Here is a 17,138-nt window from a genome sequence, read left to right on the forward strand (position 1 = left end):
CATTAGCGTCTATGCTATCTGTTAGTCATTAGCGTTCTCTACTAGCTGCCAGTTATTAGCGTTCTATACTAATTGTAGTTTTCATTGACATGTTTTGAGAGGTTGGAATCGCCATGTAAAATTGCTAATGCTAACCAGTAGCACGCACATGATATATCCTGTGTAAAATAGCATCGAGCAAGTGCACTTTTTCCCAAACGAGCCTTACTTTTGAGCGTTTTCTATCAGGCATGCTTGCTTTGTTGGCTTGGGAAATGAAATGAAAGTTGGACTGAGTGCGGCTTGAAGTCTGGTTTTAGTCATTTTTAACAGCCTGCCAACATTTTCAAATATAAAAATGAAACATCCCTGATGGTTTACTGAGCGGCTGGAAGAAGTCACATGACTATGCAGCTCAAAAGTGTCAGTAAGAGTCAGTACAAACACAAAATACAAATGGAATGGTTCATTATTTCCACGAATTCACTCTAAGAGCTTCTGTGCCGATGTAATGTGTTGGTTGGGGGGTTGGGGGGGGGGCAAACTTGCCCTTTGGTTACAAGCATTTGAAATGTGTCTTGAGGACTTAAGACAGCTATGAGCCACACCCTGCTGACTGGGGGGGGGGGGGGGCTTTGGGGGGGGGGGGCGCAATAATTAGCTGGCCTAAACAAACTTGTAATTATCTTCCAACAACACAGTTAGAGTCCTCAAGTTTGCTTTTTACTTCTCACTGCAGACGTGAGTTACTGTAACAATACAGGATCTAACATAATAGTGTGAGAGTCCAGTCCATAGTCGATCTAACATAATAGTGTGAGAGTCCAGTCCATAGTGGATCTAACATAATAGTGAGAGGCCAGTCCATAGTGGATCTAATATAATAGTGAGAGTCCAGTCCATAGTGGGGCCAGCAGGAGATCATGAGTGGAGACAGACCAGCACAGCATAGAAGCAAAAGACTAGACAGTGACTATCAGTGATACTTCAACTTTAACTTTATATTCCTTCACACTCAACAGGTCACATTTCCTACTTTCTAACCTGCTTACATGCAGACATGATCTACTTTGGCTTCACTCAGTTGGTGTGGAGAAGAAGAGGCCAACACAGGGAGGATGACACAGCACAGGATTTACACACTTTTACATCTTCTATGGGCCCGCACATTTGGTTAGTATCAGGTGTCACACACACACACACACACACACACACACACACACACACACACACACACACACACACTCTTTAGGATCAGCCTTTCTAGATATATAAAGATGTGTATTTACAACATTAATAATATAAACATACTATGCAAATATGAAGAAGCTTGTTGTGAAAAACGAGTTGAAATTTCACAAGAAAAAGGTCACAATTCCACAAAAAATACTTACAAATTTGGCAGTATTATAATAAAAGTTGAATTTTACTCAATGCAAGTCACATTTTTATAAGAAAAACTGAACATGTGGCCTCTCACTATTATGTTGGATCCACTATGGACTGGACTCACACTTTTATGTTAGATCCACTTTGGACTGGACTCTCACACTATTATGTTAGATCGACCATGGAATGGACTCACACTATTATGTTAGATCCACTATGGACTGGACTCTCACACTATTATGTTAGATCCACTATGGACTGGACTCTCACTATTATGTTAGATCCCCTATGGACTGGACTCTCACACTATTATGTTAGATCCACTATGGACTAGACTCTCACTATTATGTTAGATCCACTATGGACTGGACTCTCACACTATTATATTAGATCCACTATGGACTGGACTCTCACACTATTATGTTAGATCCACTATGGACTAGACTCTCACTATTATGTCAGATCCACTATGGACTGGACTCTCACACTATTATATTAGATCCACTTGCCGTCCATGGCAACGAGTCCCTCCCATGCGGTCCTCTCCAAGGTTTCTCATAGTCACTCATCGACGCACCACTGGGTTGAGTTTTTCCTTGCCCTCATGTGGGCGCTGAACCGAGGATGTCGTTGTGGCTTGTGCAGCCCTTTGAGACACCCGTGATTTAGGGCTATATAAGTGACCATCGATTGATTGATGGATTGATGTGACGGGCCAGGTCTGGCGTTTGACACCTGCCAAGCCTGGGCAGAAAGCAGAAGGTTCCAGAAGGTGGTGCTGGGCAGGATGCGGCTAACACAAACATGTAAGGAGATCTGCCGGTGTCGACGGAGTCACTCTAACCCCGCTCCCTTCCTCCCCCCATGGCCTCCTGAAAGCTCAGCTGATCAGAGCGTTATCAGGGCGTCCAATCAGCTGTTTGGGGTAGGATCTAGCGTTTCTTCTGCCACATTCCTCACACGGGCGACACCCCCACCCGTCCGCGAGCTGATGTGGTAAATTGTCGCCCTGCAGGGGGGAGAGAAACCCACAAAAGGAATTTGGGATTCAACATAAAAAAATCCTCCCGCCCCCCCCGGGGCCACTAAACACCTCCACCTGGTTGGACCAGGACCAGGGGAGCGGCGTGCCTTAGTGCAGTGGTCCCCAACCTTTTTGTAGCTGCGGACCGGTCAATGCTTGATAATTTGTCCCGCCGGTAGGCGAAGGGGAGGGGGTTTGTTTTGGATTTTTGGTCATGAAAAAGGGAGTTTTTTTGGGTTGGTGCACAGGAGTCCTTTGCCATGGTCCAAGGACCCTATTGAAACTGCCGTGTTTTATTAATATTCCGCACCTACGCGCTGTAATTTGACCCCCTTAACATGCTTCAAAACTCACCAAATTTGACACACACGTCGGTATAGCAAACCTTCCCAACATATTAAGCAACCAATCCCCCAAAATGAAAATTGCGCTCTAGCGCCCACTAGGAAACAATTACATACAAAACTGCATGTAACTTCTGTTAGGAATGTCATAGCGACATGAAACACAAACTCCTATGTAGGTCTGACTTAGACCCAATTTTCATACACTCACTTCTTTCAGCAATCTACAGGAAGTTGGCAAAAACCCCTTCAAAATAAAATTTTCGCAAAAAATTCAATTTTTGCCTCAATGCGCTGTAATTTGACCCCTTTAAAATGCTTCAAAAGTCACCAAACTTGGCGCACACATAAGGACTGGCGAATATTGCGATCTAATGAAAAAAACAAAACCCAAAACACAAAATTGCGCTCTTGCGCTATTTTTGAATAAAACACTGAAAAAACTGCTCCTAGGAAGAAAACACAGACAAAACTGCTTGTAACTTCAGGTAAGAATGTCGGAGAGACATGAAACAAAAACCTCTATGTAGGTCTCGCTTAGACCTACATTTCATAGATTGACAACCCCCAACAAAAATCAACAGGAAGTTTGCAATCCCCCCTTCAAAACAAAAGTTTTGTAAAAACCGGTCACCTTTCTTCAAACATTATCTCTTCTTAGTGCGTTTGTTGTTTTGGCTTCAAACTCGCACAGGAGAGAGATTGAACCCTTCTGATTAAAAGTATAGAACAGAGTTTTGATAAGTTCTCAGGTTTTGATTTTACGCGCCTTCAAATAACCCCTGTGCAAAGTCTCCTAAAAAATGTCATTTTTGCCTCTTTGAGCTGTTATTTGACCCCCTTAAAATGCTTCTCAACTCACCAAACTTGACACACACATCAGGTCTGACAAAAATTGGGATCTGATGAAAAAACCTAACCTCAAAACTCAAAATTGCGGTCTACCGCACCCCTAGGAATACAACACGGACAAACTGCTCCTAGGAAGAAAACAGACAAAACTGCTTGTAACTTCCGGTAGGAATGTCAGAGAGACATGAAACAAAAAACACTATGTAGGTCTCACTTAGACCTACATTTTAATAATGAACATACTTTAGCAAAAATCAACAGGAAGTTTGATATTTTCACTTCAATAGAACAACTGCATTACTTTCACAATGCATTAGATTCTCAAAATAGTGGCTCCAAGGCGTCTTCTAACGCTTATCCGGCCGTGGGTCTCGGGGGCAGCAGCCAAAGGCGGACCCGACCAACGCTTGCAGCTTTAATTTTAAGTGTATCTCGTGTTTTTTAGGTTGATTTAATAAAAAATAAATTAATTAATTAATAAAAAATTATTCTGCGGCCCGGTACCAATCGAGCAGGAGTAGCAATACTCCTTTTTCCTATCTAAAGGTAGTGTACAGCTGAGTAAAACAATAGATATGTGGATTCGATCTGAAGGGTGATATTGGATAATGAAAAAGACAACACTTCTGTAGTGAGATCAGATCAACTAGGCGATGCGAATTGAATGTGTTGTTTTTTCAGGTTGGTCTCTCCAAAGCTTTGGAATATATTGCAAAATACCTATTCTGTTCTGGGTTATCATTTAAAATCATCTTATGTGTCATCAAAAGAACTTGGGATTGACCGGCAACTTAAATTCCCTCGGAGGAACACTGCCTTAGTGGATGTGGGCGTGACCATCACGGCAAAGTGGGGGCGGGGCCATTAATCACCGGGTCAGGAGAGAACCCCCTTCCCCCCCTCAGGGGGGGTCATGACTCCTCCAAGCAGATTTATTAGATTGTGGCGTAGAAGTCGGGAGCTGGAGCGTTTTAGTGGAAAGGGAAAGTCCACTTCTTGGCGGTCAGGCGGGGTCAAAGGGCAGCGTGAGATCATATCTGGGCCGGCTCCTGATAGCGCCGCGTCAAGAGCGTCCACGGGAAATTCCAGGCGAGTGGACGCTGCGTCGGACGACCTTTGGCGACCTTCACCTGCAGCACTCACTATGTTCTCATCAGTCACCCAACTTGTGGACTTTTCCCCAGGACAAAATGTTTTTTCTTACCCTAAAATCTATGCTTGTTGTTGTTTTGACCATGTCCTCATGTGTCATGTCTTCTTATGTTTTGACCATGTCCTCATGTGTCATGTCTTCTTATGTTTTGACCATGTCCTCATGTGTCATGTCTTCTTATGTTTTGACCATGTCCTCATGTGTCATGTCTTCTTATGTTTTGACCATGTCCTCATGTGTCATGTCTTCTTATGTTTTGACCATGTCCTCATGTGTCATGTCTTCTTATGTTTTGACCATGTCCTCATGTGTCATGTCTTCTTATGTTTTGACCATGTCCTCATGTGTCATGTCTTCTTATGTTTTGACCATGTCCTCATGTGTCATGTCTTCTTATGTTATGACCATGTCCTCATGTGTCATGTCTTCTTATGTTATGACCATGTCCTCATGTGTCATGTCTTCTTATGTTTTGACCATGTCCTCATGTGTCATGTCTTCTTATGTTTTGACCATGTCCTCATGTGTCATGTCTTCTTATGTTTTGACCATGTCCTCATGTGTCATGTCTTCTTATGTTTTGACCATGTCCTCATGTGTCATGTCTTCTTATGTTATGACCATGTCCTCATGTGTCATGTCTTCTTATTGTTCCCACTGTAATGTGCAATAATGTTGGACTGTGCAATATATCCCTAATGGCCTCTTGATAAGTGCAATAATACTGGACTGTCAAACACAATAATGTGCAGAAACCTGTCACCTAACACTTCTGTCACTATATATATATATATATATATATATATATATATATATATATATATATATATATATATATATATATATACAGGTATATATATATATATATAATATATATATATATAGTATGTGTGTGTGTGTATATATACATATATGTGTATGTATATATGTATGTATATAAGTATGTATGTGTGTATATATTAATATATATGAATATATGTGTATGTAAATATAATGTAGGTATATGTATGTATGTGTGTGTATGTATGTGTATATATACTGTAGGTATATATATGTATATATATGTGTGTGTGTGTGTGTGTGTGTGTATGTATGTATATATATGTGTATGTATATATGTATGTATATAAGTATGTATGTGTGTATATATACATATGTATATATATATACTGTATGTGTGTGTGTGTGTGTGTATGTATGTGTATATTTAGTGTAGATATATTTATGTATATGTGTGTGTGTGTGTGTGTATGTATGTATATATGTATATATACATATATATGTGTGTGTATGTATATATGTATGTATATATATATACATATGTATGTATATAAGTATGTATGTGTGTATATATATATACATATGTATGTATGTATATATTAATATATATGAATATATGTGTATGTAAATATACTGTATGTATATATATATATATATATATGTATATATGTGTGTATGAATGTATATATATACTGTATATGTGTGTGTATATATGTGTGTATGTATATATATATGTACATATACATATATATGTGTATGTATATATGTATGTATATATATATATGTATATAAGTATGTATGTGTGTATATATATATATACATATGTATGTATGTATGTATGCATGTATATATTTATATATATATATATATACATATATATAAGTATGTATGTGTGTATATATATGTATACATATGTATGTATGTATGCATGTATATTTATATATATATATATATATATGTATATATATATATATATATATATATATATATACATATATATATACTGTATGTGTGTGTATGTATATAAGTATGTATGTGTGTATATATATATACATATGCATGTATGTATGTATGCATGTATATATTAATATATATGAATATGTGTGTATGTATATATGTATGTATATATATATGTATGTATGTGTGAATATATATACATATGTATGTATATATATGTATGTATATATTAATATGTTTAATTAATAAATGTAAATATATGTATGTATGTGTATATATGTGCGTATGTATGTATATATATATATGTATGCATAAATGTATGTATGTTTATATATTTGTATGTATATATTAATGTATATATGTGTATGTATGTGTGTAAGTAAATATATGTATGTATTTATGTATATATATATATATATATATATATATGTGTTTATTTATATAGCCCTAAATCCCAAGTGTCTCAAAGGGCTGCACAGGCCACAACGACATCCTCGGTTCAGATCCCACATGAGGGCAAGGAAAAACTCACAACTCAGTGGGATGTCACTCTGAATGACTATGCGAAACCTTGGAGAGGACCGCAGATGTGGGTGACATCTTTTTTTCTCCTCCATTTGAAAATGTGGAAGTTATCGTCACTACTGTCTGATTCCAATCAGTGCAAGTCATCACAATCATACCAAATTATATTCTTGTCTTCATGAAAGAAACATGCTTGTATCATCATTAAACACCTTTTACCCGTTAACCAAAAACCTCTCGTTCATAAATAAATAAATATACCGCATTTTTCGGAGTATAAGTCGCTTCCGGAGTATAAGTCGCACCTGCCGAAAATGCATGATAAAGAAGGAAAAAAAAACATATATAAGTCGCATTTTTGGGGGGAAATATTTATTGGTTGACGTGTGTGTGTGTGTGTGTGTGTGTGTGTGTGTGTGTGTGTGTGTGTGTGTGTGTGTGTGTGTGTGTGTGTGTGACCATTGCTGATATACGCCAAGTCTCTTACGTGAATGAGATAGATAATATTAAGTTAAGTGAAGTGAATTATATTTATATAGCGCTTTTCTCTAGGGACTCAAAGCGCGTTTTACATAGTGAAACCCAATATCTGAGTTACATTTAAAGAAGTGTGGGTGGCACTTGGAGCAGGTGGGTAAAGTGTCTTGCCCAAGGGCATTATGGCAGTGACTAGGATGGCAGAAGTGGGGATCTAACCCGGAACCCTCAAGTTGCTGGCACCGCCCCTCTACCAACCGAGCTATACCGCCCCAATTATTATTATAATCATTTGATATTTTACAGTAATGTGTGTATAATTTCACACATAAGTCGCTCCTGAGTATACGTCGCACCCCCGGCCAAACTACGAAAAAAACTGCGACTTATAATCCGAAAAGCACTTATTTGGAACATCCCACAGGTGTGCAGGCTAATTGGGAACAGGTGGGTGCCATGATTGGCTATAAAAACAGCTTCCCAAAAAAATGCTCAGTCTTTCACAAGAAAGGATGGGGTGAGGTACACCCCTTTGTCCACAACTGCGTGAGCAAATAGTCAAACAGTTTAAAAACAACGTTTCTCAAAGTGCAATTGTAAGAAATTTAGGGATTTCAACATCTACGCTCCATAATATCATCAAAAAGTTCAGAGAAGCTGGAGAAATCACTCCACGTAAGCGGCATGACCGGAAACCAACATACAATGTCCGTGACCTTCCATCCCTCAGACGGCACTGTATCAAAAACCGACATCAATATCTAAAGGATATCACCACATGGGCTCAGGAACACTTCAGAAAACCACTGTCACTAAAAACAGTTGGTCGCTACATCTGTAAGTGCAAGTTAAAGCGCTACTATGCAAAGCGAAAGCCATTTATCAACAACATCCAGAAACGCCGCCGGCTTCTCTGGGCCTGAGATCATCTAAGATGGACTGATGCAAAGTGGAAAAGTGTTCTGTGGTCTGACGAGTCCACATTTCAAATTGTTTTTGGAAATATTCAACATCGTGTCATCTGGACCAAAGGGGAAGCGAACCATCCAGACTGTTATCGACGCAAAGTTCAAAAGCCAGCATGTGTGATGGTATGGGGGTGCATTAGTGCCCAAGGCATGGGTAACTTACACATCTGTGAAGGCACCATTAATGCTGAAAGGTACATACAGGTTTTGGAACAACATATGCTGCCATCTAAGCGCCGTCTTTTTCATGGACGCCCCTGCTTATTTCAGCGAGACAATGCCAAGCCATATTCAGCACGTGTTACAACAGCGTGGCTTTGTAAAAAAAAGAGTGCAGGTACTTTCCTGGCCCGCCTGCAGTCCAGACCTGTCTCCCATGGAAAATGTGTGGCGCATTTTGAAGCGTAAAATACGACAGCGGAGACCCCGGACTGTTGAAGGACTGAAGCTCTACATAAAACAAGAATGGGAAAGAATTCCACTTTCAAAGCTTCAACAATTAGTTTCCTCAGTTCCCAAACGTTTATTGAGTGTTGTTAAAAGAAAAGGTGATGTAACACAGTGGTGAACATGCCCTTTCCCAACTACCTTGGCACGTGTTGCAGCCATGAAATTCTAAGTTCATTATTATTTGCAAAAAAAAAATAAAGTTTATGAGTTTGAACATCAAATATGTTGTCTTTGTAGCATATTCAACTGAATATGGGTTGAAAAGGATTTGGAAATCAATGTATTCTGTTTATATTTACATCTAACACCATTTCGCAACTCATATGGAAACAAGGTTTGTACATTTTATATTTAACGCTTAAATCTCTCCATAAACTTCACATTCATCCCTCATTTCAAAATGTTGTTTTTTAGTTTGTTTGTTTCCCGCCCTTTTTTGTCAAACAAAACTATGTTTTTTTTATTGGCAAACACACAAAATATGTCAAATCTTCCACCAAAAATATTTTTCTTAGTGGAATATTTGACGTGAAGTAATGGGAACCTTGGATAGGTCAATAATTCAAAATAAAAGCGATTTTGATTAAATATTATGTTTTGAGCAATGACAGTTTGAAAGAAAAACAATAGCGGCTTTGTTTTATTAGTCAAGATTGCAACTTTTTCTAAATTACATTTAACTTTTAAGCTTTTTTATTTCACTTTTGTTAAGTTTTTGTTTGTTTTAATAGTATTTTTAGAATTAAAACATTAGCTGTGGGCCACGAATGGCTTCTGGGGCACACTTTTGACACCACTGCTATAGATAATAAAAAAATAAATCTGATAAATCTATGGATAAAAAGCAGAGCCTGGCGACGCATGCGCCTTCATCATAACTATCTCTTCATCATAACTATCTCTTCATCATAACTATCTCTCTCTCTCTGCCCCTCCCTCGCAAATCCTGCTGCATGCCACACCTTAAAAATTTGCTTTGTTTTTATTCCCTTCTTAACCCTGAACGTACATTAAAAATACACGCTTCCCTATCTGAAAATGCCGGACATTGAGGCATTTTTTAGGCCCATTGCCAACAGGAAGTTGGCAAAAACCCCTTCAAAACAAAATTTTCGCAAAAAATGCATTTTTTGCCTCTTTCAGCTGTAATTTGACCCCCTTAACATGCTTCAAAACTCACCAAATTTGACACACACGTCGGTCGGGCATGCCTTCCCAACATATTAGGCAGCCAAACCAGAAAAATCTAAATTGCGCGCTAGCGCCCCCTAGGAAGGAAAGAAAAACAGACTGCTTGTAACTCCCGTTAGGAATGTCGTAGAGACATGAAACAAAAACCTCTATGTAGGTCTGACTTAGACCTAGATTCCCCATTAGAAACTTCTGTACCTAAAATCAACAGGAAGTTGGCAAAAACCCCTTCAAAACAAAATTTTCGCAAAAAATGCATTTTTTGCCTCTTTCAGCTGTAATTTGACCCCCTTAACATGGTTCAAAACTCACCAAATTTGACACACACGTTGGTCGGGCATGCCTTCCCAACATATTAGGCAGCCAAACCAGAAAAATCAAAATTGCGCGCTAGCGCCCCCTAGGAAGGAAAGAAAAACAGACTGCTTGTAACTTCCGTTAGGAATGTCGTAGAGACATGAAACAAAACCCTATATGTAGGTCTGACTTAGACCTAGATTCCCCATTAGAAACTTCTGTACCTAAAATCAACAGGAAGTTGTCAAAAACCCCTTCAAAACAAAATTTTCGCAAAAAATTTATTTTTTGCCTCTTTCAGCTGTAATTTGACCCCCTTAAAATGCTTCAAAACTCACCAAACTTGGCACACACATTAGGACTAGCAGAAACTGCGATCCAATGAAAAAAAATTAAATAAAAACTCAAAATTGCGCTCTTGCTCTTCCGCAATTTTTTAATAAAACACAGAAAAAACTGCTTCTAGGAAGAAAACACAGACAAAACTGCTTGTAACTTCCGGTAGGAATGCCGCAAAGTCATGAAACAAAAACTTCTATCTAAGTTTCACTTAGACCTACATTTAGATAATTGACATCCTTCGGCAAAAATCAACAGGAAGTTAAATATTACACTTTCAAAATAAAAGTTTTGTAAAAACCCGTCACCTTTTTCAAACATAAACTCCTCCCAGTGCGTTTGTCGTTTCGGCTTCAAACTCGCACAGGAGAGAGATTGAACCCTTTTGATTAAAACTGTCCAACAAATTTTGATTACTGCTCCGGTTTGGATTTTACGCGCCTTCAAAGAACCCCTGCGCAAAGTTTCCTAAAAAATGTCATTTTTGCCTCTTTAAACTGTAATTTGACCCCCTTAAAATGCTTCAAAGTGCAAGTTAAAGCTCTACTATGCAAAGCGAAAGCCATTTATCAACAACATCCAGAAACGCTGATCTGTAATTTGACCCTCTTAACATGCTTCAAAACCCACCAAATTTTACACACACATCAGGACTGGCGAAAATTGCCATCTAATAAAAAACCAAACCCCAAAAGTCAAAATTGCGCTCCAGCGCCCCCTAGGAAAAAACCCAGACAAAACTGATTGTAACTTCTGTTAGGAATGTCGTAGAGACATGAAACAAATACCTTTATGTAGGTCTGACTTAGACCAGTGTTTGGCAGCGGCCAAAGGCGGACCCGACCAACGTTGCTTGTTATTCCCTTCTTAACCCTGAACGTACATTAAAAATACACGCTTCCCTATCTCAAAATGCTGGACATTGAGGCATTTAAGATTCTCCACCCAGACAGCCCGGCAAAAGAGGACGTATGGTCAGTCTAGTTCACACACGCACACTCAGTGACGCTGCAGCTGTCCATGAGTGACGCCTGGACAAAAAGATAAACCCCGGCCAATGCCAGCGCGGGAAGGCGGGGCTTGTCCAAGAAACCCAGGGGGAGTAACATAGTAATAGTAATATAGTAATAGTAATACAGCAGAGTGTCCGCCAGCGTTCCCACATGACTTTTTCCAAGTTTGGTACTCACGGCGAGCGTCTGGTCCGGCTGGTGCATGGTGATGCAGTCCATGCTGATCTGGATGGTGTTCCCCGCAGAGCCGTGAGTCGGACCCTCGCTGTAGACTGAATGTATGGTGGATCTGGACACAGACAGGCAAGCATTAGCACAATGAAGGGCTGGGCCAGAACACCGTATCACTGTACATCGCCATAGACTAGAGATGTCCGATAATGGGTTTTTTAGACGATATCCTATACTGTCCAACTCTTAATTACCGATACATACAGTGGTGGAATGAACACATTATTATGCCTCATTTTGTTGTGATGCCCCGCTGGATGCATTAAACAATGTAACAAGGTTTTACGAAATAAATCAACTCAAGTTATGGAAAAAAAAATGCCAACATGGCACTGCCATATTTATTATTAAAGTCACAAAGTGCATGACTTTTTTTTTAAAAACAGCAGCTTGGAATTTGGGTCATGCTCTCCCTGAGAGAGCATGAAGAGGTTGAGGTGGGCGGGGTTGGGGGGGTTGTATATTGTAGCGTCCTGGAAGAGTTAATGCTGCAAGGGGTTCTGGGTATTTGTTCTGTTGTGTTACGGGGGCGGCATAGCTCAGTTGGTAGAGTGGCCGTGCCAGCAACTTGAGGGTTGCAGGTTCGATTCCCGTTTCCGCCATCCTAGTCACTGCCGTTGTGTCCTTGGGCAAGACACTTTACCCCCCTGCTCCCAGTGCCACCCACACTGGTTTAAATGTAACTTAGATATTGGGTTTCACTATGTAAAGTGCTTTGAGTCACTAGAGAAAAGCGCTATATAAATATAATTCACTTCACTTCACGGTGCGGATGTTCTCCCGAAATGTGCTTGTCATTCTTGTTTGGTGTGGTTTCACAGTGTGGCGCATATGTGTAACAGTGTTAAAGTTGTTTATTATGGGGCGGCATGGCGTAGTGGGTAGAGCGGCCGTGCCAGAAACCTGAGGGTTGCAGGTTCGCTTCCCACCTATTGACATCCAAATCGCTGCCGTTGTGTCCTTGGGCAGGACACTTCACCCTTGCCCCCAGGGGTTCTTGGTATTTGTTGTGTTGTGTTACGGTGCGGATGTTCTCCCGAAATGTGTTTGTCATTCTTGTTTGGTGTGGTTTCACAGTGTGGCGCATATTTGTAACAGTGTTAAAGTTGTTTATTATGGAGCAGCATGGCGTAGTGGGTGGAGCGGCCGTGCCAGAAACCTGAGGGTTGCAGGTTCGCTTCCCACCTATTGACATCCAAATCGCTGCCGTTGTGTCCTTGGGCAGGACACTTCACCCTTGCCCCTGGTGCCGCTCACACAGGTGAATGAATGATAAATGAATGATTGGTGGGGGTCGGAGGGGCCGTAGGCGCAAACTGGCAGCCACGCTTCCGTCAGTCTACCCCAGGGCAGCTGTGGCTACAGATGTAGCTTACCACCACCAGGTGTGAATGAATGATGGGTTCCCACTTCTCTGTGAGCGCTTTGAGTATCTAACAATAGAAAAGTGCGATATAAATCTAATCCCTTATTATTATTGTTTATACGGCCACCCTCAGTGTGACCTGTATGGCTGTTGACCAAGTATGCCTAGCATTCACTCGTGTGTGTGAAAAGCCGTAGTTATTATTTGATTGGGCCGGCACGCACAGGCAGTTCTTTTAAGGTTTTTTGGCACTCTGTACTTCTCCCTACGTCCGTGTACCACTCCATACAGCTGAGTTTTAAAAAGTCATAAATTCTACTTTTTGAAACCGATACAGATAATTTACGAGATTACATTTTTAAGCATTTATTGGCTGATAACATCGGCAGCCCGATATAATCGGACATCTCTGGTCTAAATGGGAATATATGAACATCCCAGCCGTTGGCATCCTAATTACTGAAGACATTGTACAGTAAGTGATGTTTTATTATGTCTGTTGGTTCTCACAAGATCTGCAGTGTCCCACGGGAAGGCGGGGAGAAAAGTGAGAAAAGTCGGTAAAATGTTCATAAATCACACCCGGGTTCAGGCACCCAGGCACTCCATGTGGGACTCCAACCTGGGTAGCTATTTTCAAAATTTTTGGGACTTTTACCCACTTTTCTCCCTTTTTTCCCACACTTTCCGTGACTTTGCTGGGCGCGTTTTGGACATTTTTTGCAGAATACCTACCCAGGTTGGAGTCCTACAAGTCCCAGCGCCGGCCGGGATGCCCTAAAAATGTCCAAAATGCGCCCAGCAAAGTCCCACGGGAAGGCGGGGAGAAAAGTTGGTAAATTGTTCAAAAATAACACCCGGGTTCAGGCACCCGGGCACTCCATATGGGACTCCAACCTGGGTAGCTATTTTCAACATTTTTGGGACTTTTGCCCACTTTTCCAACTTTTATCCCCCCTCCCCGTGGGACTCGGCTGCGTGTGTTATGGACATTTTGGGCGGCTGGCAGCGGGACTTGTAGGTGTTTTAAACATTTTTGGGGACTTCTGCCGACTTTTCCCCCCCACGTCCTGTGGGACTTTGCTGGGCGCGTTTTGGACATTTTTTGCAGAATACCTACCCAGGTTGGAGTCCTACAAGTCCCACCGCCGGCCGGGATGCCCTAAAAATGTCCAAAATGCGCCCAGCAAAGTCCCACGGGAAGGCGGGGAGAAAAGTCGGTAAATTGTTCAAAAATCACAGGCACCCGGGTACTCCATGTGGGACTCCAACCTGGGTAGCTATTTTCAACATTTTTGGGACTTTTGCCCACTTTTCCAACTTTTAACCCCTCCTCCCTGCGTGTGTCATGGACATTTTGGGCAGCCGGCAGCGGGACTTGTGGGTCTCGAACCCGGGTAGGTGTTTTAAACATTTTTGGGGACTTCTGCCGACTTTTCTCCCCCACGTCCTGTGGGACTTTGCTGGGCGCGTTTTGGACATTTTTTGCAGAATACCTACCCAGGTTGGAGTCCTACAAGTCCCACCGCCGGCCGGGATGCCCTAAAAATGTCCAAAATGCGCCCAGCAAAGTCCCACGGGAAGGCGGGGAGAAAAGTCGGTAAATTGTTCAAAAATCACAGGCACCCGGGGACTCCATGTGGGACTCCGACCTGGGTAGCTATTTTCAACATTTTTGGGACTTTTGCCCACTTTTCCAACTTTTAACCTCTCCTCCCTGCGTGTGTCATGGACATTTTGGGCAGCCGGCAGCGGGACTTGTGGGACTCGAACCCGGGTAGGTGTTTTGAACATTTTTGGGGACTTCTGCGGACTTTTGTCCCCCACGTCCTGTGGGACTTTGCTGGGCGCGTTTTGGACATTTTTTGCAGAATACCTACCCAAGTCGGAGTCCTACAAGTCCCACCGCCGCCCGGGATGCCCTAAAAATGTCCAAAATGCGCCCAGCAAAGTCCCACGGGAAGGCGGGAATAAAAGACGGCAAATTGTTCAAAAATCACACCCGGGCACTCCATGTGGGACTTCAACCTGGGTAGCTATTTTCAACATTTTTGGTACTTTTGGCCACTTTTCCAACTTTTATCCCCCCTCCCCTTGGGACTCGGCTGCGTGCGTCATGGACATTTTGGGCGGCCGGCAGCGGGACTTGTGGGACTCGAACCCGGGTAGGTGTTTTGAACATTTTTGGGGACTTCTGCAGACTTTTGTCCCCCACGTCCTGTGGGACTTTGCTGGGCGCGTTTTGGACATTTTTTGCAAAATACCTACCCGGGTTCGAGTCCCACAAGTCCCGCCGCCGGCCGGAATGTGATTTTTGAACCTTTTACCAACTTTTCTCCCCGCCTTCTCGTGGGACTTTGCTGGGCGCATTTTGGACATTTTTAGGGCATCCCGGCCGGTGGTGGGACTTTTAGGACTCCAACCTGGGTAAGTATTTTGCAAAAAATGTCGAAAACTCGCCCAGCAAAATCCCACAGGACGTGGGGGACAAAAGTCCGCAGAAGTCCCCAAAAATGTTCAAAACACCTACCCGGTTCGAGTCCCACAAGTCCCGCTGCCGGCCGCCCCAAATGTCCATGACACACACAGCCGATTCCCACGGGGAAAGGGAATAAAAGTTGGAAAAGTGGCCAAAAGTCCCAAAAATGTTGAAAATAGCTCCCCAGGTTGGAGTCCCACATGGAGTGCCCGGGCGCCTGAACCCGGGTGTGATTTTTGAACAATTTACCGTCTTTTCTTCCCGCCTTCCCGTGGGCAAATCGGGCATCCCGGCCGGCGGCCGCCCAAAATGTCCATAACACACTCAGCCGAGTCCCACGGGGAGGGGGGTGGCGGGACTTGTGGAAACCTGGGTAGGTGTTTTGAACATTTTTGGGACTTTTGCCGACTTTTCCAACTTTTGGGTAATGCATTTATTTTGGTGTGTGTTAAATTCCCGTTTGCTATGTTGACTTGACCGGACTCTCAGGAGCAGCTTTTGAGCGAACAAAAGGACTCGGGCGGGCAAGAAGGAGAACTCACTGGTCCAACATGTCGAAGAGTTGGTTGAAGACGTCCTGGCTCAAGAGCTCGGCCGTTGGTGCGGACTGACTGTGGGACGCGGCGCCGAGGAAGGTCCCGTCTCTCCAGGACAAACGGGACGAGGGCTCCCGGAGTCTGCGGGGGGGGGGGGGGGAGAGGGCGGTTTAGAATCAAGCCACAATCGTCCTAAGTCAGACGCTCGTCTTTCAAAAAGAGCAGTAAGCCGCCGACTTCCAGGATAAAACGCTGTTGTGGTGCGGGCGGGCGGGGGAGGGGGGCCACCCAGCCAGGAGGGTGGCCCCCCTGGACTATTGTGGAGGAGTCATCCTGCATAATGGTGAATATTTGTCCAGCACATAAAGCACCATTCACACTTTGACCTGAAACATTACACCTGCTTCACAGCTCACAGCGCCATTGTTGCTGCTCAAGTGGCGCACGCTGACAACACCCCCGCCCCCCCCCCCCCCACCCCCTTCTCCCCCGAGACAGACGGATTCCAACAACCCCCCCCCAACACCACCACCCCCGCCGACTAAACGCCAATGTAAGTTGTGGTTTGAGTACAGCTGGACAGGCAACATGAAGCTGGTGTTATTTAGGGCCTGAGTGGAATTCCCCTTCCTGTCAACAAACAGCAATATTCAATCATGACAACATTTTTTTATGTCTGCATCCAACATATCTACTGTAAATACATAGTCTTTAGGATGTGCGCACACACACACACACACACATATATATTTATATATATATATACCGTATTTTTCGGACTATAAGTC

The 17,138-nt window shown here is 42.4% G+C and overlaps 1 protein-coding gene across 4 annotated transcripts in view; it reads right to left on the reverse strand.

The window, feature by feature from the left end:
• The window catches only part of tp63 (tumor protein p63), a 142,238-nt gene that overhangs the window by 117,076 nt on the left and 8,024 nt on the right, over nt 1-17,138 (reverse strand). For all 4 annotated transcript variants that reach the window (XM_061888675.1, XM_061888676.1, XM_061888678.1 and 1 more), the window contains exons 2-3: nt 16,357-16,491; nt 11,916-12,027 (exon numbers count right to left, since the gene is read on the reverse strand). In XM_061888675.1, the coding sequence (XP_061744659.1) occupies nt 11,916-12,027; nt 16,357-16,491 (247 nt within the window). The remainder of the gene's footprint in view (nt 1-11,915; nt 12,028-16,356; nt 16,492-17,138) is intronic.

The sequence above is a fragment of the Nerophis ophidion genome, linkage group LG26 (assembly GCF_033978795.1).
Source record: "Nerophis ophidion isolate RoL-2023_Sa linkage group LG26, RoL_Noph_v1.0, whole genome shotgun sequence".
NCBI lineage: Eukaryota > Metazoa > Chordata > Actinopteri > Syngnathiformes > Syngnathidae > Nerophis > Nerophis ophidion.